At 45.7% G+C, this 24,589-nt stretch overlaps 1 protein-coding gene across 3 annotated transcripts in view; it reads right to left on the bottom strand.

The window, feature by feature from the left end:
- Positions 1 to 3,763: 3,763 nt before the first annotated feature.
- RUBCNL (rubicon like autophagy enhancer) overlaps positions 3,764 to 24,589 on the bottom strand; it is a 40,419-nt gene continuing 19,593 nt past the window's right edge. For all 3 annotated transcript variants that reach the window (XM_082602169.1, XM_082602168.1, XM_082602170.1), the window contains 11 exons: positions 24,030 to 24,240; positions 19,771 to 19,872; positions 19,271 to 19,331; positions 18,569 to 18,698; positions 16,706 to 16,851; positions 14,726 to 14,790; positions 9,149 to 9,387; positions 8,014 to 8,075; positions 6,252 to 6,405; positions 5,186 to 5,276; positions 3,764 to 4,009 (listed from right to left, as the gene is read on the bottom strand). In XM_082602169.1, coding sequence (XP_082458295.1) covers positions 3,888 to 4,009; positions 5,186 to 5,276; positions 6,252 to 6,405; positions 8,014 to 8,075; positions 9,149 to 9,387; positions 14,726 to 14,790; positions 16,706 to 16,851; positions 18,569 to 18,698; positions 19,271 to 19,331; positions 19,771 to 19,872; positions 24,030 to 24,240 — 1,383 coding nt within the window. In that variant the 3' untranslated portion in view covers positions 3,764 to 3,887. The remainder of the gene's footprint in view (positions 4,010 to 5,185; positions 5,277 to 6,251; positions 6,406 to 8,013; positions 8,076 to 9,148; positions 9,388 to 14,725; positions 14,791 to 16,705; positions 16,852 to 18,568; positions 18,699 to 19,270; positions 19,332 to 19,770; positions 19,873 to 24,029; positions 24,241 to 24,589) is intronic.

Below are 24,589 nucleotides of genomic sequence, written 5' to 3'. Positions count from 1 at the left end.
ATGCAGGGGACACGGGTTCGTGCCCCGGTCTGGGAGGATCCCACATGCCGCGGAGCGGCTGGGCCCGTGAGCCATGGCCGCTGAGCCTGCGCTTCCGGAGCCTGTGCTCCACAACGGGATAGGCCACAACGGTGAGAGGCCCGCGTACCACAAAAAAAAAATAATAATAAAGTGAATGGGACGGAGGGCAAGAAAAACAGAGTGGGGATAGGGCGGTGGCAGAAGGGGACACTTCCCAAATGACCACGTAGAAGCTTCTCTGCCTCTGCCTAGGTGTGGCAGGAGGGCTCTGTGGGCGGAAGGCTGCTTTGCAGGCTCATGGCTCTGGACACCAGGACTGGACCTCATGCATCCTGGCGGCCTCCCTGCAGCCGCCTTCCTCTTCTCGCTGAAAGGAACAGTGTAGACATGTGAGCAAGGAGTTGGGAACCTCAGTCCCTGCCGCCACGGCTCAGCTGGTTTCACGCCAACCAGATGTCACATACACGAAGCCTCCGTCACGAGACTTCTCAAGGTCATTTCTGAAGGGGGACGTGGGAGAGAATCTCACTGTCTCATTGTCGACATCCTTTGTAAGGTGCTTCCTCAAAACAAACATTTGAGGATCTCTGTCTTTAAATAATTCCCCAACTGGTTTGGAAAGAGGAATCAGAGTTCTCTTTTTCACTTCACCAGAAACTAAAATAGGGCTTTCATGGGTGATGTCACAGATGGCAGATTGCAAACACAAGTGGAAAACCTCAGCCTAAAACTGAGAAAACACGCTTCTCCGCTTCCTCACACACGTAGGGCCAGCTCTCCTGGCCGAGAGGACTGAGGGTCTAAGAGATGAACCCCAGAGTTGAGGCAAATCCTGTGCTTCTCCCTGCATTTTGTCAGGCCCCTGCCTGCACCTCCAGGCATCTCTCCTCCCAGGGCCGCTCCTGACCTTCATCCTGCTGCGTTCCTGCCTCCATGCTCCTGCCTCTGCTGGGTGCTTCATTTTCATGTCAAATCCTCATATCCACTACATATTGTTATTATCCCCCAGTTTTCAAACAGAAGCTCAGGTACTGATAATTTAAGTAGCGTGGTCAGAGTCACACAGGCAGGAAGTGGCAGATCTGGGATTCGGTCCATAGTTCTGGGCAAAGATTCTTACCCTAGTCATCACACCAGGACGACTTTGGGATGGCTCAGCCTCCTCGCCCCATGTCTCCCTACTTGCAGCTGAGAATCACAATTGTAAAGGACGTGTTATTGGGATTTTCCAAGTAAAGAGTAAAAAGGCAGAAAATTGATCCCTGAGACCCTGGGACTGAGCCTCAGTGCCTTACGGTGGGCGATGGTCTGATGAGAAACACTAGGTCTTCGTCTACCTTCCAGCAGCCACGGGAAAACCAGGCAAGGAGTCAATCCCATTAAAGAGCAATATATGTCACAACTAATTACGTCCCTCCGGGGTGGGCTGAGGCCACTTCTCTGTTCCAACAGGTACCTTACTGGGAAGGAGCCTCTGTTACCAGGGCCGGGAGGAATGACAGCCCAGTCAAACCTGTAGACTGGTTATTTAAATGGTCTCATTCTTCCTCAAAATAAAAAACCAAAAGCATCACTTCCTGGTAGCTCCTGTGCACTCTTCCTCAACATCAAAAATGTGTCTCACACCCATACACACACACACACACTCACCAGTGCCTTACAGACCTGGCAGCCTGAACACAAAGCCCTTCAAGCAATGCATAAGCCACAGCAACTCCCTCAAATCAACACAAGGGAAGAATGTGAGAAAGTACTCAGCCAATGCCACCAACTGAGGTTTGACCAGCACTTAGAAGTTAAAGTGTTTTTTTTGTATAATCTAAGAAAGATACCACGGAAGAAGTGGGAGTTGGAACATGGTCTTTGGAGGCAGGCAGCATGCATAACTTGTGGGAACCTAGGTAAGTTACGTCTCTTCTCTAAGCCTCAGTGCCCTTACCTGTAAAATGGAGATATTAACATGAACCTCGAAGGACTGTTATAAGGAATATCAACATGCCCCTCGGATCCTAGATTCCTAAGACAGAATATAAGCTATGGGTAAAAATGAAACAGTGTCTTATATTTCATCTCATTTATCTTATCCTATATGCCTGAATTTCTATTTAAAAGAGACCTAGCTTGGACTTCCCCGGTATCCAGTGGTTAAGACTCCCTGCTCCCAATGCAGGGGGGACCGGGTTTGATGCCTGGTCGGGGAACTAGATCCCGCATGCAGGCCACAACTAAGAGTTTGCATGCCACAACTAAGAGCCCGCATGCCACAACTAAATACCCCACACGTGGCAACAAAGATCCCGCGTGCCGCAACTGAGACCCAGCACAGCCAAATTAATTAATTAAAACACACTGAGATTTTTTTTAATTAAAAAAATAATAAAAGAGACCTAGCTTAAATAATGAATGGGGGCACAGCTCCAGCAGAGGCATCTGGGACAGGAAAATGACTGATAGGATGAGAAGACACCAGATTTATAGTAGACACTCATTTCTTGAAAGTACTCAATATCATCCCACTGAATGAAACACAGACACACACACACAGACACACACACACACACACACACGACTGGATGGGGTAAGGGAACGACCTGTCCCACCTTATTGCTTGCCTGTGCTGTTTGACAAGTTCATTCTGAGTAGGTTTACTTAGGGTGTGAGAATCCTGGGGACATGATACCACGTTCCAGACTAAAGATGTGCCGAGAAGGGACCCAGCCCCAGGGCCCTTTCTCAAGCAGGAAAAAGTATATAGGAGGTGGAAGAAAAGCATGTAAATATACGAAATATTAGGAAAAAGAAATTTATAAAGGTTTAGTGATTCACTTAACCTTGTTAATGGAATGTCTATGATTTTAAAGTTATTACTATAATCACATTGTGTTCATTAACAGCATTTCCCCACAGTGTATTTAAGTCTTCAAATATCTTATGGTCAATTTTATATCTATGAGACAAAACCCTGAGAGTTCTACCCACCCATGCGTCCCCTGACTTTGTGGAACAGAGGTGACAAATACAGGTTTGATTTGTGCCACCTGAAAGAGCGCCATCTAGTGGCAACTACTTCAAATGGCACCTGCATGCACCGCTAAGCATCTCAAACTCATCTTAACACAGATGTAACTGCAGAAGTCATACGTACCCTCTGTACAAACCCTGGAATAAGTAAATCTGTAAGACTGATACAATTACAAAATTGAATTTAAGTTGGAAGAAAAGCCTGAGCAAAACAGATTTTTGTTGCCTTTTTGTTCCTTGAAAGTACCAATCCCTTTCACAAAACAAGCTTTATGGGAAGAGAAACTGAGTCATTTGTCTTGTCAGTTACAATTCATAAAAAATAGGCTCCACCATTAGCTAAATACAACTATTCAAATATAATTTAAGAAGTATCAAAAGAAAAAAAACCTTAAAAAAACAGTAGCAGCAAAAACATTGAACATCTGTAAACAAAATCACCAGTAACAACCCTAGGCTTAATAACAAAGAATCTGCATTCTTGTAAAATATTAAATATATATAATGAAGAGAATATTGGCCATCTTTTTTCTTAATAGACAATAGTCAATAATAAAACAATCTTGCGCTTCCCTGGTGGCGCAGTGGTTGGGAGTCCGCCTGCCGATGCAGGGGACACAGGTTCGTGCCCCGGTCTGGGAAGATCCCACGTGCCTCGGAGTGGCTGGGCCTGTGAGCCATGGCCGCTGAGCCTGCGCGTCCGGAGCCTGTGCTTCGCAACGGGAGAGGCCACAACAGCGAGAGGCCCGCGTACCGCAAAAAAAAAAAATAATAATAATAATAAAACAATCTTATCAATAGGAGATGTGATCATAACAAGTGTTTCACAGTCTTTCTCACGACAGTCAAGGGCATGACGTCGCCACAGAGGGCAAACTTTCCAGAAGTCTTTTCCTGGCTGTGATTCTCTCACACCGGGGGCACTCGGAGGACTGGAAGCACTGCTTGTGAAAGCAAGCCCTGCATGCTGCAAGCAAGGAGGACAACCGTCAGCAAACAGGTAGCTGGTTTTCTGAAGTATGTACAGACGCTCATCCCCATCCCGGGGAGAGAGGGGATCTGAACCCAGAAACCAGAGTCTTCCAAAGAGAAATCAGGCAGGTTGAAACTCAGAGGGACTATAAAGTCCCCAGTAGGTCATGAGGGCCAGTAGAACATGAAGCTCAGAGAGCTTGATGTCGTGGATGCTGCAGTGCCTCCCAGATCTGTCCAAAGACCACCCCCCAGGGTGCTAAGAGTGCATCAGCACATCAATGGCTGATGGCTCAGAAGGAAGCATCCCTTCTCTAGAAATGGCCTTAACTAAAGAGAGCTGGCTTGATCAAGGTCGTGCCCCCTTGCTGGCCCCAGCCCGCATCTAGTGACTGGTCAGTATGAGGTTTAAAGGCCTGGCTGGCTCTCTTGTCTCCAGTCTGGCAAAATGCCGCAAAACCATCCCAGCTCCCCTGAGATGCACTGAGTCTTCACGGCAACCCCACCACGGTTCAACTTCTCCCTCTGCCCAGCCCTGCTGCCTTCACACTCTCACAGGTGTTGAACCTGAGAAGTGCCCTAGTGAACTTGGGATGGACTGTGATTCAGTTACAAAACAGGGGCAGCTGGGGCTTCCCTGGTGGTGCAGTGGTTGAGAGTCCATCTGCCGATACAGGGGACGCGGGTTCGTGCCCCGGTCCGGGAAGATCCCACATGCCGCGGAGCGGCTGGGCCCGTGAGCCATGGCCACTGAGCCTGTGCGTCCGGAGCCTGTGCTCCACAGCGGGAGAGACCACGACAGTGAGAGGCCCGCGTACCACAAAAAAAAAAAAAAAAAAACAGGGGCTGCTGTAACTTGCCCTGACGTAGAAGAATTGGGGGACAGGCCAAACAGGGACCACCTCCTGTCTCCAAACCCTGTTCCATAAGACATCATCCTTCAGCTCTGCCCCACTCAAATCCTCCCCGCTGTGCACCCAAACCTTTATTGGCTCCAATTCAACATAGAAGCACACACCAGCATTATTATACTTTAAAGAAATAACACAGTGCTTTAGTTATTAAGCTCTTTTTCAGCTTAAGTTAATTTTGTGCTTAAGTCAGCAAACTTAACTTTGCGCTTAAGTTATTAAGCTACTATAAAGCTTAAGGTATTATCGCATTATGATACCTGAACATCTTCTACACGTTGCGGTCTGAAACGGGAAGATGACAGCTGTACTCCGGCAAAATTCACAAATGAAACCCTTTCCTTGACACAGCTGTAAGAATAGGAGTCAAAAAGTGAGAGTCCTCATTGGTAATGTTTCTCCTGACGCAGAAGCTGAGTTACCGCTTTCACAGAACTTTATAAACACCAGTTTTTTTCCCCAGGTACTGAAATCTTTTATTATAGCATCCCCCAGATTGACTGTGGAAGTAACAAGTTTCTGCATTTAAAACGTTTAGATAAATTCATGAATTGTAATTTTCATAGAAGTCAAATGAAACATTCTGCGTAGGACAAAAGATATGCCTAAGCAACATATCATATTTGCACAAGGCCACTGAATGTCATGGATATACGTAACAATTAAAAAGCTTGTCTATGGCAGATGATGTAAAGATTTCAGTTTGGTATTCTATAAGCCAAGACTGTAAGCTACTCTGACTATACAAGCGTTCTAATGACATACAGAGTTCTGTAAACACCAATGTTTAAATGTGTATGATTCTAGCCTCTAGAAGGAACGGGATGCTATATCCTGCCACAATGGAAGAATCAGAACAATAAATGTGCATTTGTTTTGTCTGGAGAAATTGCACATCAGGGCAGTTTGAGGCACCAGAGAAAGATCATGATTTTAAATAGGTGTTCTTAAACAATCTCATTTTGTTTCTGATGGCTCCCTTGCAATTTGTCAGGCTGTGAAGACACAGAGGTCCTGATCCACTGGATCCTGAGTCTACACAGCTGTATTTGGCATGTCAGGGCAGATGGGAGTCGAGGGAGGCCCCATACAGCGCTGGGCGCCCAGACTACAAGTCGCTTGGCCCAGGCTTGCATCCCAGTAGGATGCTCTTGGTCTGGTACTTAACAGCTCTGAACCTCATTTTTTCTCATCTGCAAATAGTGTTGCTGGTACTTTCCTCCGAGTTTGTGAGGGTTAAAGGTGGCAAGTGCAGAACACCCTGCCCAGGCCTGGCCACAGAAGGGACCGTTCAGGGATGCACCCACCAGGGCAGACAAACCTCACCTCACAGCTGGCCACGTGCGCGAGGGAAACTTTCAGAATGTCCTTGAGCAAGGGCGCCAGCAGCCCTTTCTTGACCCGGACCAGGTCCTCCAGGGAGAACAGGTGAAGCTCATCAGTCAAGTGTCCTGGCACCTGTTCAAACTCCTTTAATGTGCTGCCGGAAAGGAAACCAAGGGGAAATCAAACCCCCCTGACTCAGGCAAGGGCAGAAACAGGGGGATGTTTCTTCCTGGCACTCACACTGAATATTTTGAACTCAACTTTAAAAAAAATAGCCCCAGGAACAAGTTAACTTTACTCCCCACTCTACATTTTGCAAATCTGCTTGGAAGCCACGAAGTTAAAATTCCATAAACGCCGAATTTCAAAAAGCTGAACAAGAAAAGTGTCTCTGGCAGCCTGCCCATGTGCACCATGAGCAAAAGAAAACTGAAAATTTGTTTTTCCAGTCCTGAAAACGTGTACTGAGATAAAAAGTACCACTTGATTCATTTCCACTAAATTTCAAGTCCATCAGCATCACTGAGTGATGCCTCAGGAGAGTTACTGTGACTCCCAAACCACTGGTCCAGCACTGAGATTAAGATTCAGCCATCTTGGGCTTCCCTGGTGGCGCGGTGGCTGAGTCCGCCTGCCGATGCAGGGGACACGAGTTCGTGCCCCAGTCCGGGAGGATCCCACATGCTGCGGAGCGGCTGGGCCCGTGAGCCGTGGCCGCTGAGCCTGCGCTCCACAACGGGAGAGGCCACAGCAGTGAGAGGCCCACGTACCGCAAAAAAACAAAACAAAACAAAATCTCTCTGCTAAATTCATGCCTGTGCCTTTATGGCCATGGCCTTCAGAAGTTCATCCTCAGGCCATACCTATGGATGTGGTCAGAGATTCAGCTAAAGCTTAGTGCTTTTTTTTTTTTTAATAACAAAAGATATTTAAAATGTATGAGGTGTTCTGTAATAGGACAATACTTAATACCACATCATAGTACAGACTATTACACAGCCAATAAAATTTGACATGCCTCTCTATCAGCAAAGCAACACTAGTCACAATAAGCAAAAGAAAGCAACCCAAGAAGGATGGATGGATCCACAAAAGGTGGAATATATATACAATGCAATGTCATTCAGCTTTACAAAGGAAGGAAATCCTGACACAGGCTACAGCGTGGGGTGAAGCTTAAAGACATGATACTACATGAAATAAGCCAGCCACAAAACGACAAATACTGTTTGATTCCACTCATATGAGGTACTTGGAATAGTCAAAATCATAGAGGCAGAAAATAGAAGGGTGGTTCCCATGGGCTGGGGGAATGGGGGCTGGGGAGATGGTGTTGAATGGGTACAGAGTTTCAGTTTTACAAGATGAAAAGAGTTCTGTGGGTGGATGGTGGTGATGGTTGGCCAGCAATGTGAACGTACTTAACCCCTTAACTGGACACTTACAAAGGGTTAGGATGGTAAATTGTATGTTATGTGTATTTTATCGCAATTTAAAATAATGATAATAATAATAATAGCCCACTGGCTAGAGTTGTTTCATCCTTATACTGGTCCATTCTTCTTAACATGTTAAATTCCCTGCTAGTGAGTTAGAAGGCTTAGCAACATTCAGGAGGGGGTCCGCATCCCCAAGGAGAGTCACAGGGTGACTTCTCTGTACTGGAGGAGCTGGGCCTGAGGCACAAAGGTTCAGCAAGTGCGTGGGGTTATCAGACCTCCCATTCACAGGCCCGCCCGCCAGTCCCAGCCAGCAGTAGCACCTTTCAGCAAACCTGCAGGTCTTCAACAGCTTCCTGATATGAAATAGCTGCTCCTGGATTTCCTGATGTGAGGAACCAAACAGGGGAAAAAGTAAATGTGATAAAATAACACTGGAGGATATATGTATACGTATAGCTGATTCACTTTGTGATACAGCAGAAACTAACACACCATTGTAAAGCAATTATACTCCAATAAAGATGTTAAAAACAAATAACACTGGACATGTATAAGTCAAAATTAAATGTTACTTCTAACCTTGAAATGCTACAAATCTAGAAAATAAGCCTTTGAAATACAGTCTTTATAGCAGGGGTTCATTACTGAGTCCAGAGATCTACAGAGGGTCCAGGACGGACCCAGGTCTTGGGGAACCTGAAGCTTATACAATGTTGGGGGCCTTCTTTAAGAAAAACACCAAACTATATACAAAAGGAGGAGGTCCTGCGATTTGAGACACCATGGATGAACCTGGAGGACATCATGCTAAGTGAGATAAGCCAGACACAGAAAGACGAAAACTGCATGATCTCACTTATATGTGGAATCTAAAAAAGTCAAGTACATAAAAGCAGAGACTAGAAGGGTGGCTCCTAGGGGGGAAGAAGTGAGGGAAATGGGGAGATGCTGGTCCAGGGTAGAGAGTTGCAGTTAGGTAGGAAAAGTCTAGAGACCTCATGTATAGCATGATGACTACAGTTCACGAGACTATATTAGATACTGGAAATCTGCTGAGAGAGTAAATTTCAGGTGTTCTTACCACACCCACCCAACAGGTAACCGTGTGGGGGGATGGATATGTTCATTAGCTTGACTAGCAATCATTTCACCATGTATACATATACCAAATCGTCATGTCATACACCTTAAACACATACAATTTTTATTCAAAAGATAATAAAATTCAAAAGCTAGGTGTAAATGAAAACTACGCATAAATGTGAAATTCGGTTTGGGACCACGGAAAGAGCCCAAGCAGGCAAGGGTCTCTGAAGCATAAGCTCCATCCGCTGGATGGGAAATCCGCCCCTTTGAGGGTCTGTCTGGATGCCCTGAGCTGGGGGAGATGTCCATTTACTGCCACAGGACCCTTTCAGCCGTTGGACTCCCTTCCCCGGAAAGGCAGTTGCTCACCCTCACTCTATCCAGCTCCTTGGCCTTCGTATACAGGCCGTGGCCGACGTGCAGCAAATTGAAGATGGGCTGGTGCCATATGCTGTCCAGCAGCCGTTTGGAGAAATTGCTGACATAGTACCTCCTGAAGTCCCACATCCTGAGGATCCGGGCAGGGATGCACGACTCCGCGTACGAATGGCAGCAGTCACAGAAATACTTGCCCAGGTATTCGCAGTACCGGAGCCGCTTCACAAATTCTGCGGGACACACAGAAGGATGAGCACTGATGACCTGACGCTGGAAACCAACCCTTGCCCGTCCCCACCTCCAAGTCCCACCCAAGGGCAAGACTCAGCTCGCTGTTTTCACGACGCTGAAGCCGTGGTGGGGAAGCTCTGGCAGACACCGGAGATCTTGAGTCATGGCCATTCATGAGCTTTGCTTTCATGTAACAGATGTGGGGAAATAGAACCCTCCCGAAACGCTCTTGGATTTGGAAGATGGGCCTTTTAAACTGACGTGTGGTCAAAAGAATATGAGATTCAGGGTCTGGGGATTTGGTAGGAGTCCAGACTCAACCTCTTACTGGCAGGAAGACTCTTACAAGCCCGAATCTCTTCAGGCTAACTGTCCTGAAGCCACGAAAACAACTCAGAACTGGATTCCATGATATCACACATATGAAAAATGTTTTGGAAATGATAACGCACTCTCTGTAGACAGTTAGGAAGTAGCACCCCAAAGAGTTCCTGAATAAATCAGTGAGGAAAAAAATAAAAACATGCACAGAGGCTGGGAATACATAGGAAGAGGAAACACAACCAGTAAAGATGTAAAAAACACTCAGTCTCAGTAACAAAGACATGCATATAAAATGAGTGAAATACTTGGCTTTGCCTCAGACTGTCACACATTTGAGAGATCCAGAGCTGGTGAGGTGTAGAGTGGTGCGCACTCACTCACAGGGCTGACAGGAGAGGCTACCTTTTAGGACATTTCCGTGATACAGTTCAATTCTTAAACGTGAGGCAGTAATCTTAATTCTGCAGCATTAGACAGAAATGCTAACTTGCACGTGTGGCAACAGAGAAAAGTGTTCATTACAGCACATTTATAATAGATGGGGGGGGGCGATCTAAATATCCATTAAGAAGCTACTGGTTAAATAAGCATGGCACACTCAACAGTGAGATGCCCGGGGGCCTATGAAATACAGGGAACAGTGTGGGCAGTGGACGTCCAGGTACAGGTGTGTATAATGCGATCTGTGTTTTGTTTTTAAAAATAACCACACACAGTCCAAAAAAGTGCCCACCAAAAAGCCATCACTGGGGCTTCCCTGGTGGCGCAGTGGTTGAGAGTCCGCCTGCCGATGCAGGGGACATGGGTTTGTGCCCCGGTCCGGGAAGATCCCACATGCCGCGGAGCGGCTGGGCCCGTGAGCCATGGCCGCTGAGCCTGCACGTCCGGAGCCTGTGCTCCGCAACAGGAGGGGCCCCAGCAGTGAGAGGCCCACGTACCGCAAAAAAAAAAAAAAAAAAAGCCATCATTGAATACTTCTAGAGGGTGAGGGAAAGAAAGGAGTTTTGCTCTTTGCACTTTTTAATTTGCTAAAATGAACATGCACTGCTTTTGGAAATATTGTTAATAAAACATATTGACAAACAAAAGGTATAGAAATTAATGCAACCAATATCTGGGTGCCCACCCCCCGGCTTAAGAAAGAAAATGGCAGTTCAGTTAAACCTCCTATGTACTCCTCTCTCAAGCCTAGGGTCTAAGATGAGCCGAGGCTGACATTTCTCATTCATGAAGGAAGCTGATTTTCTCCTTAAGGCACATCACAGCCTTCCTGTGCTTAAGGACACTGGACAGCACTTCAGCACTATGCTTGGGGGCCATTTTAAACAGCTGAAACCACCCAAAAATGCAAAAATGTAAAAACACATGGCACTAAATAAACTGTGAAAAGGACTTGTTTACAGCATGAGAGCCGGAACAAGAAGGCAGAGCTGCCTTGTTCAATCTCAGCTGAGAGCAAGTGCATCGGGCAACTCACATTTCAGGTGATCAATTTTTCAGTGCTTTGCACATACCTGTGAATGCCCGTGAAAACACCGTGAGCACTGATTTTGGAGTCACAAGTACATTTCAGGGAGTAGGCAAGTTTGCAAATATGGAATTCGTGAATGATGAGGGTCAACAGTAAGTACATATGTACGTACGCTATTATCAAACTCTAAATTAACATATGACACTTCTCTAGGGTTAACAAATTATTTGTGAAGAAATAATTAAGTGCTTAATGATTTACGTCCGAGCTCTCAAACTTGAAACTTTGATAAGTCTACTGTACTGTGTCTATCTCCCACTTTGGATTAAGATCTCTGATATGAAGAAGAATGAGTATTATTTTGCGTACGATAGGGCCTCAACACATTTTATATTAAACAGGAAAAACACAGGGATATCCTGGCCCCTGAACTCTAGTTTTCTGATCGAACTTAGCAAGATGTGAAGACAGAGGACAGAAGGGGCCGATGCATCTTTCCCTAACATCTAAAATCCTAACGTTTCAACATCTAGTCACTCATTCACCAAATTTCATTGAATGCATACTAAGCATTATACTATCAATACAGAATGAATTACGTCCATCTCTTTTGGTTTCCTCAGTCCTTGAATTAAAACAGAACAAAACAAAGCACCCTAAACCCGGCGGTTCTCGACCAGGAGTGATTTTCCCCCTAAGGGACATTTGGAAATGTCTAGAGACAATTTTGGTTGTCACCACTGGGGAGCTGCGAGAGGCATCTAGTGATGCTTCCCAGCTTCCTATAACTCACGGGGTAGTCTCCCCCATGCCCCTCCCAACAACGCACAGCAGAGTCTTTCCCACCCCATCCCCCACACATAACAAAGTCAACAGCACTGAGGTTGAGAAACTCTGCTCTGAACCACAGTTGTTCTCACTCAGGAAAAGTCAGTGTCATAGAAAAAAATTAAGAGGGAAAAATTCTAGAACAGCGCTGTCCAACAGAGCTTTCTGTGAGGACAGAAAGGTTCTCGATCTGTGCTGTCCGATACAGTCACTACTGGCCAGAGATGGCTGCTAGGCACTTGAAAGGTGACCCGTGTGCTTGAGGAGCTGGATTTTTAATTTTAATTAATTTTAATTTTCAGTAGCCGCAGGGGCTAGTGGCTACCATACTGGACAGTGCAGTTCTAGAATAAAGCTGACTAAAGAGAAATAATGACGAAATGCAATGTATGAAACTTGGTTGGAAACTGGGTGGACAAACTAGCCATAAACATCATCTTGAGGGCCATGAATGAATCTGGACTAGTATTAGACAATATTAGAGAATCGTTATTAATTTTCTCTGGTGGGATAGCTGCTCATCATCCTTATTTTTAGGACCTGCTAAAGGGTCAAATCCCATCCTTTCTGCTGCTTACGTTTCAAATGATTCAGTTTGTGTGAGATTGGAGGAGAGCAAGAAGACACGACAACTAAATTCAATGTGGAATTCTGGATTGGACCCTGGAACGGATAGCGGTCATTAGTGAAACCCAAATAAACCCTGGAGGTTAGTTACTAGGATTGTATCAATGCTAATGTATCAGTTTCAATAATTATACTATGATTATTATAAGGTGAAGGGTGGGTGAAGGGTATATGGGATGTGCCTGTACTGTTTTTGCAACTCCTCTGTAAGTCTAAAAATATCTCGAAATGAAAAGTTAAAATTATCCTAAGAACTATAGGAAGTTCATGGGAAAAGTCCAAAATGATTTCCACGGTTGCTAACGTTCCTGCATTCTGTGCTCTGCCTACCTCTGCAGCATGTTGTCCGATCTTGTTCCTACTATCCAGTCATACAGGACTTCTTTGCAGTAGCCTTGGGCCCTTTACATATGGTGACCCCCCCCAACCCGTACACAGACACACACACACAGACACACACACACACACACACACACACTCTCTCTCTCTCTCCTTTGGGGACAATCCCTTCTTTATGAAACCTTTCACTCCCAGCCCCCTGAGCCCAGATTAAGTTCCTTGGCTATAAATCCCATAGCACTCTTGCCTTTCTCTTTTGTCGCAGGCATCACCCTGTTATTTACTTGGCTGATGACTTCCTGTCAGCAAGCTCCATGAGGGAAGGACCATGCTATTATCAGTGGTGCAGGCCTACGTCTCCACATGTGAACAAACTCTGGGAAGTACCTTAAAAGTTGGTGGAATCAGAGTCACGCATTCACAGTTTCTGAGTCATGCATTCAATATTTACTGAGGCACCAGGATACAGTGGTTAACCAAAGAGACATGGTCCCCACTAGACTAGCGGGGAAGAGGGTCATTCAAAGAAAACTAGTCACAACTGTGATGCATGGCAGGCATTATCATTCAACATGGCAGAAGGAAGTTCGGATAGATTTCTGCTTTCTATTTTTATTTCTCGAGGTGGAGATGCTCAAAGTCTTTTTCCTTCCAAGACTGCCTATCAAAGGAACCCTTTCCCACAAAGTTCCTCTTCCCAGCCTTCTCAGGTTAGACCTATGGATGCCTTCATAGCAAAACAAGTGATTCCCAGTCTCAAGAGAGCAACTTGCCTTTCTGACGGGGTGAAACCTAATTTTCTAGGCCCTGGGGCCACTCCCTGAAACCCTCTCAGAGGAGTCTGGTTAGCTTCTGCATAAGCCATTCAGTCATTCAACAAATATCTTCTGAGTCCCAACTGTGTGCCAGGCACGCTTGTAGGAGCAACAGAGAAAGCAATGGATAAAACAGACCACATATCTGTCCTCATGGAAATTAGAGTCTTCTGAGGGAGACAGACAATAATAAGAAAAATCAGTAAAATAGGAAAGAATATTTTAGGGAGATAAGTGGTTGAATAAAAAATAGAAAGGAAGGGGAATATAAAGTGTGTATGTGTGTGTTCATGGCCAGAAGGGTGGTGAGGTGCACAGTTTCGATAGGGTAGCCAGGGAAGATCTGTGAATGAAGATGGGAAGGAAGGAAAGGAGCCAGTCAGGGGGATGTTGTAGGGAGGGCATTCCAGGGAGAGAGAAGCACAAATGCAAATCCCTGAGTCAGGAGAGAGCCTGCTGCCTTCAAGGGCCAACAGGGAGGCCGTGTGGCTGGAGCTCAATGCCCCACGGGGAGAAAGCTAGGAGATAAGAGTCGGAGAGGTAATGGGCAGTCACAGAGCCTTGTAGGTCACGGTGGCCTCTTCACGAAAGAGAGGGCAGCACCATGAAGTGCCTATAACTTCTCATCAAAGGCATCTCTGACAAAAACAATGCACCGCCCAACTTTGGATGTATAGAGGGATAAACAGGAAATGTAAGAATTGGCTATTTGGGGGTGCTTTTTAACTTACAGTATTTAAAAATGCAAGGGTATGGATATGAAATCATGTAAATTTCATTCACATGCTTATGAATCAAATCATTGTTGAACAGAAGATTGGTTGCTGTGTAATTATTGCTTGTATGCATGTGAGAGAAAAATATACCCATACTTATGTTTTAAGAAAAAAGTGTTATCACCTAATAAGCAGGCAACCCATTATCCATACTTACTAGGTTCTATTGGAGTTCCACAGCCAGCACAGAAAAAATTTTGGGCTGCTACCATGAGATCCCTCCTGAGGGCAGGAAACGATAAGAGTTACATTTCAGAAAAGGCCAAGGGGGCATTTTTCACCGACTGTAAGAGAAATTGACATCATCATACTTTTCTTGGTATGGGGGCTTAATTTTATCATTTTTCATTTGGGAAAGAAATAGAATTATGCAATAGAGTTTTCTAGTTGAAATCTCTAGGTCTTTTAAAAGCCCCTGCTGCCACCAAAGCAGAAGTCTGTATCTCAAGTAACTATTCCACCAAGGGGTCTTTAGAGACTTCTCACTGGGCATACACAGAATTCTCTCTCCACGGAGAACTAGAGGCACGTAATACATGGGAGAAAGTTCAGGGGGACGAGACACCAAGAGATGATGCACTTGGGCAGTTTACAGATGGATCCGAAGATATTTAGATGAATAAGAGGTAATGTAAGACAATGCTATCGAACATTTTTGGTGAAAGATAGTCTACTGAAGTGTTTGCTATTGACTGTTAGTGTCACAGTTCCACATGGGATTTGGAAATATGGAGAAAGTTGTAAATTTTTAATACAGTTTAGGGTCAGCAAAAGTGGCCACGGTAAAAATATGTGGAACCCTACTCATGTGCCTTTGAGAGGACCCAGGGAAATCCCAGAGGAAAGACATCCCACACCAAGGGAAATGACCCCTCAATAAGGCTTGGAGAGAAGGCTCTTCTGCCCAAGCAGCCCCAGAGAACTTCCTGGCATTCTCTCGAAAGAAAAGAATAAACAGTCAGTCTATAAGGCACCTCCACAGGGAAGGCAATGACCCTTACCAGTCCCTTCATAACTGCAGTTTGTACACTGTATTAAATACCAACCAAGAAGAATGAAAAAAACTGTATTTCATTACAATGTCCCTTTGTCTACAATGCCATCTACTCTCAGAATAAACACTACTTTAAATTATTATATATATTTATATAAAATGTATTTATTTCCTTTTTTTTGCACCATCTTAGTTTTTTTGTCTTTTAGGATTTTGTTACTTCATAGAGAACAAAGATATTTTTATTTGCATTCCGTTATGTTTCTTAACTGTAGGTGTGCTTTTCAAGATTAAATTTTCCTTTAAAAAAAGTAATTCATTGATTTTTACTTCACATTGCACTGGAAAATAGTGGTCTACTCTTAAAATTATTGTATGTAATTTTTTTTTTTTTGCGGTATGCGGGCCTCTCACTGTTGTGGCCTCTCCTGTTGCGGAGCACAGGCTCCAGACGCGCAGGCTCAGCGGCCATGGCCCACGGGCCCAGCCGCTCCGCGGTATGTGGGATCTTCCCGGACCAGGGCACAAACCCTTGTGCCCTGCATCGGCAAGCGGACTCTCAACCACTGCACCACCAGGGAAGCCCTATTGTATGTAATTTTTAAGGCTCACTATTAGCCACTTAATATGAGCCTATTTACTTTTCAATGGTTATGTAATGTTCATAATTAAGGACACATAGTTAAATTCTCAAGTTGTTAAAACTTACAGAACCCTGGGGCTTCCCTGGTGGCGCAGTGGTTGCGAGTCCGCCTGCTGATGAAGGGGACACGGGTTCGTACCCCGGTCTGGGAAGATCCCACATGCCGTGGAGCGGCTGGGCCCGTGAGCCATGGCTGCTGAGCCTGCGCGTCCAGAGCCTGTGCTCCGCAACGGGAGAGGCCACAACAGTGAGAGGCCAGCGAATCGCAAAAAAAAACAAAAAACAAAAAAAAAAGCCTTACAGAACCCCAAAGCCCATGATAAACAGGGTGCCAAGAAAGCTAACTCAGAAAAATATGCCCAACTCTTCCTAAAACAAATTTTTCTTTGTCCCTTGGTATATTATTTTTTGCCTTCACCTATTTTCAGAACGAGTCAGGTGGGACCCATCACAACTTGTTTTAACTGGACTGGAGGGTCCAAGCAGCAACCCAGACTTACTTGAGTGGTGGATGAACATTAAATATGATTTGAAACCTAGGGGGCGCCCAGTCTCCAGTCCCTCTGATCCTCGACTTCAATTTAATTTCCTGCACTACATCCGTGCTGGATTCAAAGTCTTTCTGGGCACATTCTTCATTTACAACCTGCATAAATAACCCAGAAGAGGATTTAGGAGCAACAAGCATATTTCAGGAACTGAAATAAAAGAACATTCAAATGTGTTCCCAACATTAAAATTTACCTTGAGAAATGAAAACTGCTTTCATCGGAACTAAAGGACCTGGGCAGAGCCCTCCCTGTATCTAAAACCCTCTGCAGGAGAATTGCTTAAGACACCACGCAGCTGAGATCACTTTGCTTGGTATTTTCAGTTAGTTCTTTTGTTTCCAGAATTGCTGTAAGTAGGTCAGTGTGACCTGGAATGCTTTTGTGCACAGCAGAACCTTACCCTGCTTAGTCAATAGGCTGACAAATGCTGCGGATCAGAATCCCCTGTTGTAGTCAGACTTTTCCAGAAGCAGCTCTCTGCAGACACTTCCCGGCTTATACAGGTGCAGAGGCCCCTCTCCCAACCATTATACTTTCCTCTTAGCATCTAAAATCCAAACTCCTGAACTTAGCATCTATGCCCTCCATAGTTTGGTCGCTTTTGAGCTTAATTTCCAAGGAAGATTAAGATTAACTGTCCCCAAAACACACCCAGCTACACACAAACACACGTTTTCCAACCACACCGAATCACTCTGCTCAAGAAACACACCATGTGGACTTCCCTGGTGGAGCAGCGGTTAAGAATCTGCCTGCCAATGCAGGGGACATGGGTTCAATGCCTGGTCCGGGAAGATCCCACATGCCGCGGAGCAACTAAGCCTGAGTGCCACAACTACTGAGCGTGCACTCTAGAGCCCGTGAGCCACAACTACTGAGCCCACGTGTCACAACTACTGAAGCCCACACACCTAGAGCCCGTGCTCCGCAACAAGAGAAGCCACCACAGTGAGAAACCCGCGCACCGCAACAAAGAGTAGCCCCCGCTCACCGCAAGTAGAGAAGAGCCCGCCGGAAGAAACGAAGACCCAGTGCAGCCAAAGATAAATAAATTAATTAATTTTAAAAAATATTAAGAGAAAAAAAAAAAAAAGAAACACACTACGAGGACTTCCCTGGCGGTCCAGTGGTTGAGACTCTGTGCTTCCACTGCAAGGGGCGTAGGTTTGATCCCTGGTCAGGGAACTAAGATCTCATATGCGCTGCGGCATGGCCAAAAAAAAAAAAAAAGGGAAACACACCCCGCACCTCCCTGTCACTTTTGCTCCAGCTGCCCTTTGCCAAGAGTGCCCTTCACGCGCCCCTACCTGCTACAGTTCTGCCTGGCCCGACACTTACCTTGAATTCTGAGATCGCCTATCCGCCTTCCCAAGTTCCCCTGATGAAATGGAACACTGCCTTCCCTGCACTTCCAGAGTGCTTTTCTCCCACCCTGACTTTAGCCTCTACCACAGCGTCCTCTGCCCCGGTGGGTGGCCTGCTAGGCCGGCAGTGTGGAAGGGAACCAGTCCGGGCTTTCAAACGAGGCAGCCTGGGGCTTGACTCCCGCCGCTCTACCACTGACCAGCCCCACTGAGGGTCTGGAACGAACACTTTCAAATTAAAATAACAGTAGCATCTACCTAATAGGAGACTTGTGAGGATTAAAACATGAATTGCCGAGCACAGGCCCTGGTGCATCACAAGTGCTCAATAAACATCAGATCCATCAGCACCCAGCAACCAAGAAAGACAGAAACATCTGATGTGAACAGCAGGCAAAATGAGAATTTCGGAACTTTTGATTCAAGGTCAACTTCTGTTGATACTTACTGTGGAGCCAGCTGCATTCAGGGAGCCTGCCAGCTGAAAATTAACTTCTGACATCCAGCACTTCTTGAATAGGTGGTATAACTCTTTGGCTATTAGCTCAGCCGAATTGAAGTTTGACTCATAAATGACACTAAAATGTAAGAGATGCAAAAATGGAACACTATATTCACGAGGAGTGTTTTACGGTCTTGTGCTTCAGGTTTTCAACTATCCTTCCCTCTCCAGAAACCAGAGGAGGTGTCATACAGTGGGCCGTGCATCAACTGCCCACCGACGGTTATCTTACTTGACTCAATTCCTCCACGCTCAACAGGGCAGCTTGTATTTGTTGAGGGTACCAAGGTGGGGAGGGGTGGTGAAAATAGCACCAGATGTAGAGTCAGAAGACCTAAGCACAAGCCCTACCTCTGCTATTTAACAGCACGGCGTCCTGAGGCACATCTCATCCAAACCTCAGTTTCTGCATCCATAAAATGGGGTTTAAGAAAACCCGCCCATCCCACCCATGAGGATTAATGAGAATGTGTACAAAAGTCTTTGAAACACTCTAAAAACACTGTAGGAACTTTAGTAGTGATGGCTTCATTTCTAAGCAGTAATCCTTGTTATTGGAACTGGCTGAATTTGGTCCAAGATGTCAGAGGCCTGGGGTCTACAGTGCCTCAGAGGTGATGGCCCGGGGGGTCTGTGTGCAGATGATACCTCTTAGAGGAGCTGCAGGAACATCCACAGGTCTCTGTGGTATTGCTGAAATCTCCAAGTTCTGTGGGAAAATCAAAGAAAGGGTAGTGAGGTCTTTTAATCTGTTTTACTTCATCATAGTCAAGTTTATGAGAACACAGAAATAGCTGCCTGCATCTCAGAAAGGACCAGTTATTCAGCATCTCCATACTTCGCATTCTTTTGTGTTTCTACTATGAGACTACAGCTAATGACCAAAGATGGGATTTCAAAATATGCCCATCTGAAATTTCATCAAAATATAATTGAGGTGCCAAACAGATATCGGACCATAACAAGCACCTGCTTTTGCATTCAAATCTACAAATGAGATGAGAGATTAATATCGAGACATCTTATTTTTTATATCAGGGACATTGTCTGATCTTGGGAGGAGCTTCTCTGAATGCCACGTAAGGTCGTACTGTATGTATGTGGGGAGGAGGGTACCTAGTCACAGATCATGAGTTTCCAAATCTTACCTACGATAACGAATTCATCCAAGTCACATTTGGAGTCCTCTTTCATCACATCACAGTAAGTAGGTGTTTCAACCACTGGGCTGACCTGTAACACAGCACAACCTAGAAGAAGAAAGGAAAGAGGTTTCACCAACAAGAAGAAAAAGGACTGCCCAACCTGCAACACCCAGCTAAATCGAAATTGGGGAATGAAAGGGCTATTGATTTGTTTTAAATTTTAAAATTCAGCTGTAAGAATTAAAAAGTACAGGGAGCTCTTTTTGTGTTGTTCTTATATTCACGTGATTAAGTGAAACAGATTGCTGAGTCTATTGGAGTCCATAGGAGTATTCTGCCTACTTTTATGTAAGTTTGAAAATTTCCATAATACAAAGTTTTACAGAATGAAAGAGGGGGAAAAACACTTTTTTTTTTCACAGTGAGGCAAAGAGTATAGGTGACAAACATTGTACTGGGTTGAACATGTCCCCCAAAATCATGTCTACCCAGAACCTGTGAATGTGAACCTGATTTGGAAATAGGGTCATTGCATTGTAATCAAGTTAAGCTGAGGTCGCACTGGATCAGGGCAAGCCCTAGATCCAATACGACTGGTGTCATAAAAAGAGGGAGATTTGGACACAGACACAGATATTCGGAGAAAGAACATCCTGTGAAGACGGAGGCAGAGACTGGAGGGATGCGTCTACACACCAAGGAACATCAAGGATCCCCAGCAACTGCCAGAAGCCAGGAGACAGGCATGGACCAGAGCCTCTGGAAGGAACCAACCTTTCCAACAACTTCATGGCTGACCTCTGGCCTCCATGACTGTGAGAGGATAAATTTCTGTTGTCTTACGTCACCCAGTTTGTCATATTTTGCTACAGGAGCCCCGGGAAACTAATACAAATACATTTATGCTTTTCTATCCCTAATACCAGTTTGGGGAATTATCCTAAGAATGTCATTAAACAGAGGGAAAAAAGTGAAAGAGGAAGGTTTTGATCACAAAGGAGCTATCTGCAGTCCTTTTAAAGTGTTAAACTATTGAAAGCTACCTAAATGCCAAAGAATTGGGAAATGATTTTGCAAATCATGCTATTACCTCAAGAAATACCCTCACTCGGGCTTCCCTGGTGGCGCAGTGGTTGAGAGTCCACCTGCCGATGCAGGGGACACGGGTTCGTGCCCCGGTCCGGGAGGATCCCACATGCCGTGGAGCGGCTGGGCTCGTGAGCCATGGCCGCTGAGCCTGTGCGTCTGGAGCCTGTGCTCCGCAACGGGAGAGGCCACGACAGTGAGAGGCCCGCGTACAGCAAAAAAAAAAAAAAATACCCTCACTGAAAAATGTGATCGTTGAAAAACCATTCTAGCTGGGGGACAATCAACTTCTCAGCTTGCTTTCCTCATGGGTTAAATGGGGGCAATTTTACCCACCTCTGTGTTTCTCACACTCTTTCAATCATGATCAGCAAGTAACATACAATTTACATAGCAACCTAGTACAGGCACAAAAATATACTTAACTGATAAAGTTCCAGGAAGCATCGCTCACCCTATGTGAGGTGCGTGCTGATATTGACTAGTTTTTTGTTTTTTGTTTTTTGTTTTTAATACTCTCTTGATCAACCTGCAATTTGTTGAACACCTGCCTTACCTCATGGAGTAACCTCTATGACCATAAATGTCACAAGAGTGATAAAAGATAAATATTTTTATCTGGGTGGTAGAAATATTTTTAAATTTCATTTAACATATTCATATTTTAAAAAAATTTCAGCTAAGCATGAGCTTCCAGTCAACCATTCAACAAATATTTATAAAATATTTCAGGCCAGGCACTATATTGAATGCAAATATGAATAAGACAAATTCTCATCTCTCAAAGAGCTTAAGATCTCATGAGGGGTCTGAGACACCGACACACTTAACCACAAGAAAGCAAGGTGTGTGTCATGGGCCTTCAGAAGTTCAGAGGCCGGGGGAGCCATGCACATAGATAATCACAGAGCATCCTGGAGCACAACTTATGATTCATTTCCCATGGATGGTACCCCTGCCCTGTGATACAAATCAGGGAGCATGTCACAGAGCTCGTACTGGGAGATTGCTTTTGAAGAATGGGAAGGAGGAAGGAACTAGTGTGCTGTTCCCGGGGAACCGGAAATCCAGGGGAGCCCAGGGAAGCAAAGGGAAGGAGGCAGGAGCTTCTGAAAAATGTCTGCCAGCGAGTAGAACAGGCTAGTAAAACTGGAGCCCATGGTACAGCACAGGGAAGCAAATGGCAGGAGATGCCTGTTGGAGAGGCAGGGAGCAGGTGGAACCCAAAGGCTGAAATCCCAGGGTAAAATGTGGAACAAACTCAGCAGGCCATTTTAGAGGATTAGAAGCTGTGTTCTAGGAAAACAGATGTGTGTAGAATCAACGAGGGGAAAGAGGCTGAAAGTAAAGAGAGAAGATCAAAGGCAGCAAACATACACGGAGGACCTAGATGTAGATGTTACAGAATGACTGGCCAGAAGGCTGCTGTGATGGTCCAGGTAAAAGGTGGGACTGGGGCACAGGTGGCAGGATGTTATATTACTGTTAAGTCAGGACTGATGTTTTTCCCTTGTAGAAACAGGACGGAGCATGGGCATGAGGAAGAGGAGGCACAGATAGAGCCCCGTGTACAGGAATAGGAATCCCTTCTTTTCTCCCCACGGGTGGCCTCAAGGGGGACAATGGTCCATATCACATTCCCCGGCTCCCCTGGCCACCGCTGGCTGACCAGCTGTGGACACCCAGTCAAAGCAGGCCCCGCCAGGTGCTCTTCCCTGGGTACGTGGACTTGGGATCCCGCGAAGCTAGGTTGAGCTGTGAGACCCTGACTGAGCCATCGGGGGACCGCCGAGCTGAAACCAGATGCTAGGGGGAGGGTAGAAGTCTGGCCTCAGGAAAAGGAGAATGAAACGACTGCACGAAGAGAAGTAATGAGAAGCCACAAAACCCCAGAAAAGACAGATGCCAGAGCTGCCTCTCTACTGGTCAGTTCTGTACTGGCCACCACTGGGTTCGACGGGATGCTTTGTATCCTTTTTTTAAAAAATCCTTGTAAATCTGAGCGAGGTAGTATATTCGACATCTATTGATTGTGCACCTGTTTTGTGCCAGGCGTTGGAGCCGGTGCTTCCCTCATCACTGGAAGGTTCCTGATTCAGATGCTAAGTAAAGGCAGTCCCACGGAAAAGTAGGCTTTAGTTTTCATCTTTTTTTTGAAAGGAGGGGTGTTGTAAGGGAGTGATAGATGACTAGCTTAGACAAGTTAAGTTAGTTACCTGCCCACCAGGTAAATGTGTTCAACAGCTCCCAGGCTTGTGAAGCAAGCCCTTAGAAGAGAGGTGAAAGACTGCAAAGAAACTGGGGAGATATCAAGGGAGAAGGAATAATGGAAAAGCATTGCAGTGGATGAAATCTCCCAGAAAGTAAATATAGAGAAAGACTCTAGGACTGAAGCAGGACTCAGATGTAGGAAATGGGAAGAAAATGGTTAAGTCCTAACTTCAGTTCTCAGCTTAGGTCTCCTCCGGTCCAGGAAGGCTCCCTGGATCCCAGAATAAAGAGAGATGCTCTGAGCCCGTGACTCGCCACGCTGGGCCCTTGCTTCTGTTAGCCCAGCGATCACGCATCCCTTCCTCAGCCTCTGCTCCAGCGTGACAGCTCCCTGGGGGAAGGAGCATATCCTGTTGCCTGCAGATTCCCAGCACCCAGCGCTTCATGGGTTCCTTGTTATCGGAATGAATGAAAGAGGACTACAGCGGGGAAGGAAGCCTGTGTAAGAAGAGGGATGCTGGGCTTCCCTGGTGGCGCAGTGGTTGAGAGTCCACCTGCCAATGCAGGGGACACGGGTTCGTGCCCCAGTCCGGGAAGATCCCACATGCCACGGAGCGGCTGGGCCCATGAGCCATGGCCACTGAGCCTGCGCGTCCGGAGCCTGTGCTCCGCAATGGGAGAGGCCACAACAGTGAGAGGCCCGCGTACCGCAAAAAAAAAAAGAAAAAGAAAAAAGAAGAGGGATGCTGAGTGACAAGACAGAGGAAGAGGGAAAGCAGGATGGCGCCCAAGAAAAAAGCGCATCGATTTCATAACTGAATGGAGCACAATGACCAATTCCAAGCCAAGCGGCAGATATGGTGGGCATTGTACAGGTTACTCCAGAAGCTTTAGACAGAGGGTTTGACAGAGGGGATGCACGTGGCAAATACAGCAGGAAGCTTTCTCATATTTGCCCCACTTGCCTTCAGAGCCACTGTCGGACGAAGTGGAAGAGCCAGATTCCTGCTTTCTGTGGCTATAAACCATCACTTCCGAGTCAGCCTGCTCGTCCCCGAGCGACCCGCTGGCCTCTCCTGTACTCCAGGTCTCTGCGTGCTGTTGACTCAGAAGACTACACTTCGTGTTCTCCATGACCGATATAATCATATCTGCAATGTAAAAGTGAGCATTTTCCTGCAGAAGAAAAGATGATCAGTTAAAATTCTTACAAGCATAATCAACTTTCTTTTCCCACTGAGGGTGTCTTAGATTGAAAAATCAAGAAGTTGTATTTAAGTGGAGTTAATGCATAGACATATAAACGTTTATTTAACTGCGTTATCATAGGTCATTACATCAAATGCAGCCCATATCTTCCAGAGACAGAAGATTTAGCCCACTGCAACCAAAAGATGACCCAAGTTGAATTTCTTGTGATATGAAACCCTAGACTGGTGGTGCCTCAGTGGGAGACATCATTCATCAATCATGGAAAACTTCCCAGCTGAGTGCACACACTACCAATCAAATGCTGAAATGAAAC

The sequence above is a fragment of the Mesoplodon mirus genome, assembly GCF_964341445.2.
Source record: "Mesoplodon mirus genome assembly, chromosome: 17".
NCBI classification, from domain to species: domain Eukaryota; kingdom Metazoa; phylum Chordata; class Mammalia; order Artiodactyla; family Ziphiidae; genus Mesoplodon; species Mesoplodon mirus.
The sequence above is the reverse complement of the archived record's forward strand: the minus strand, read 5'-3'. Positions and strand labels throughout refer to the sequence as shown.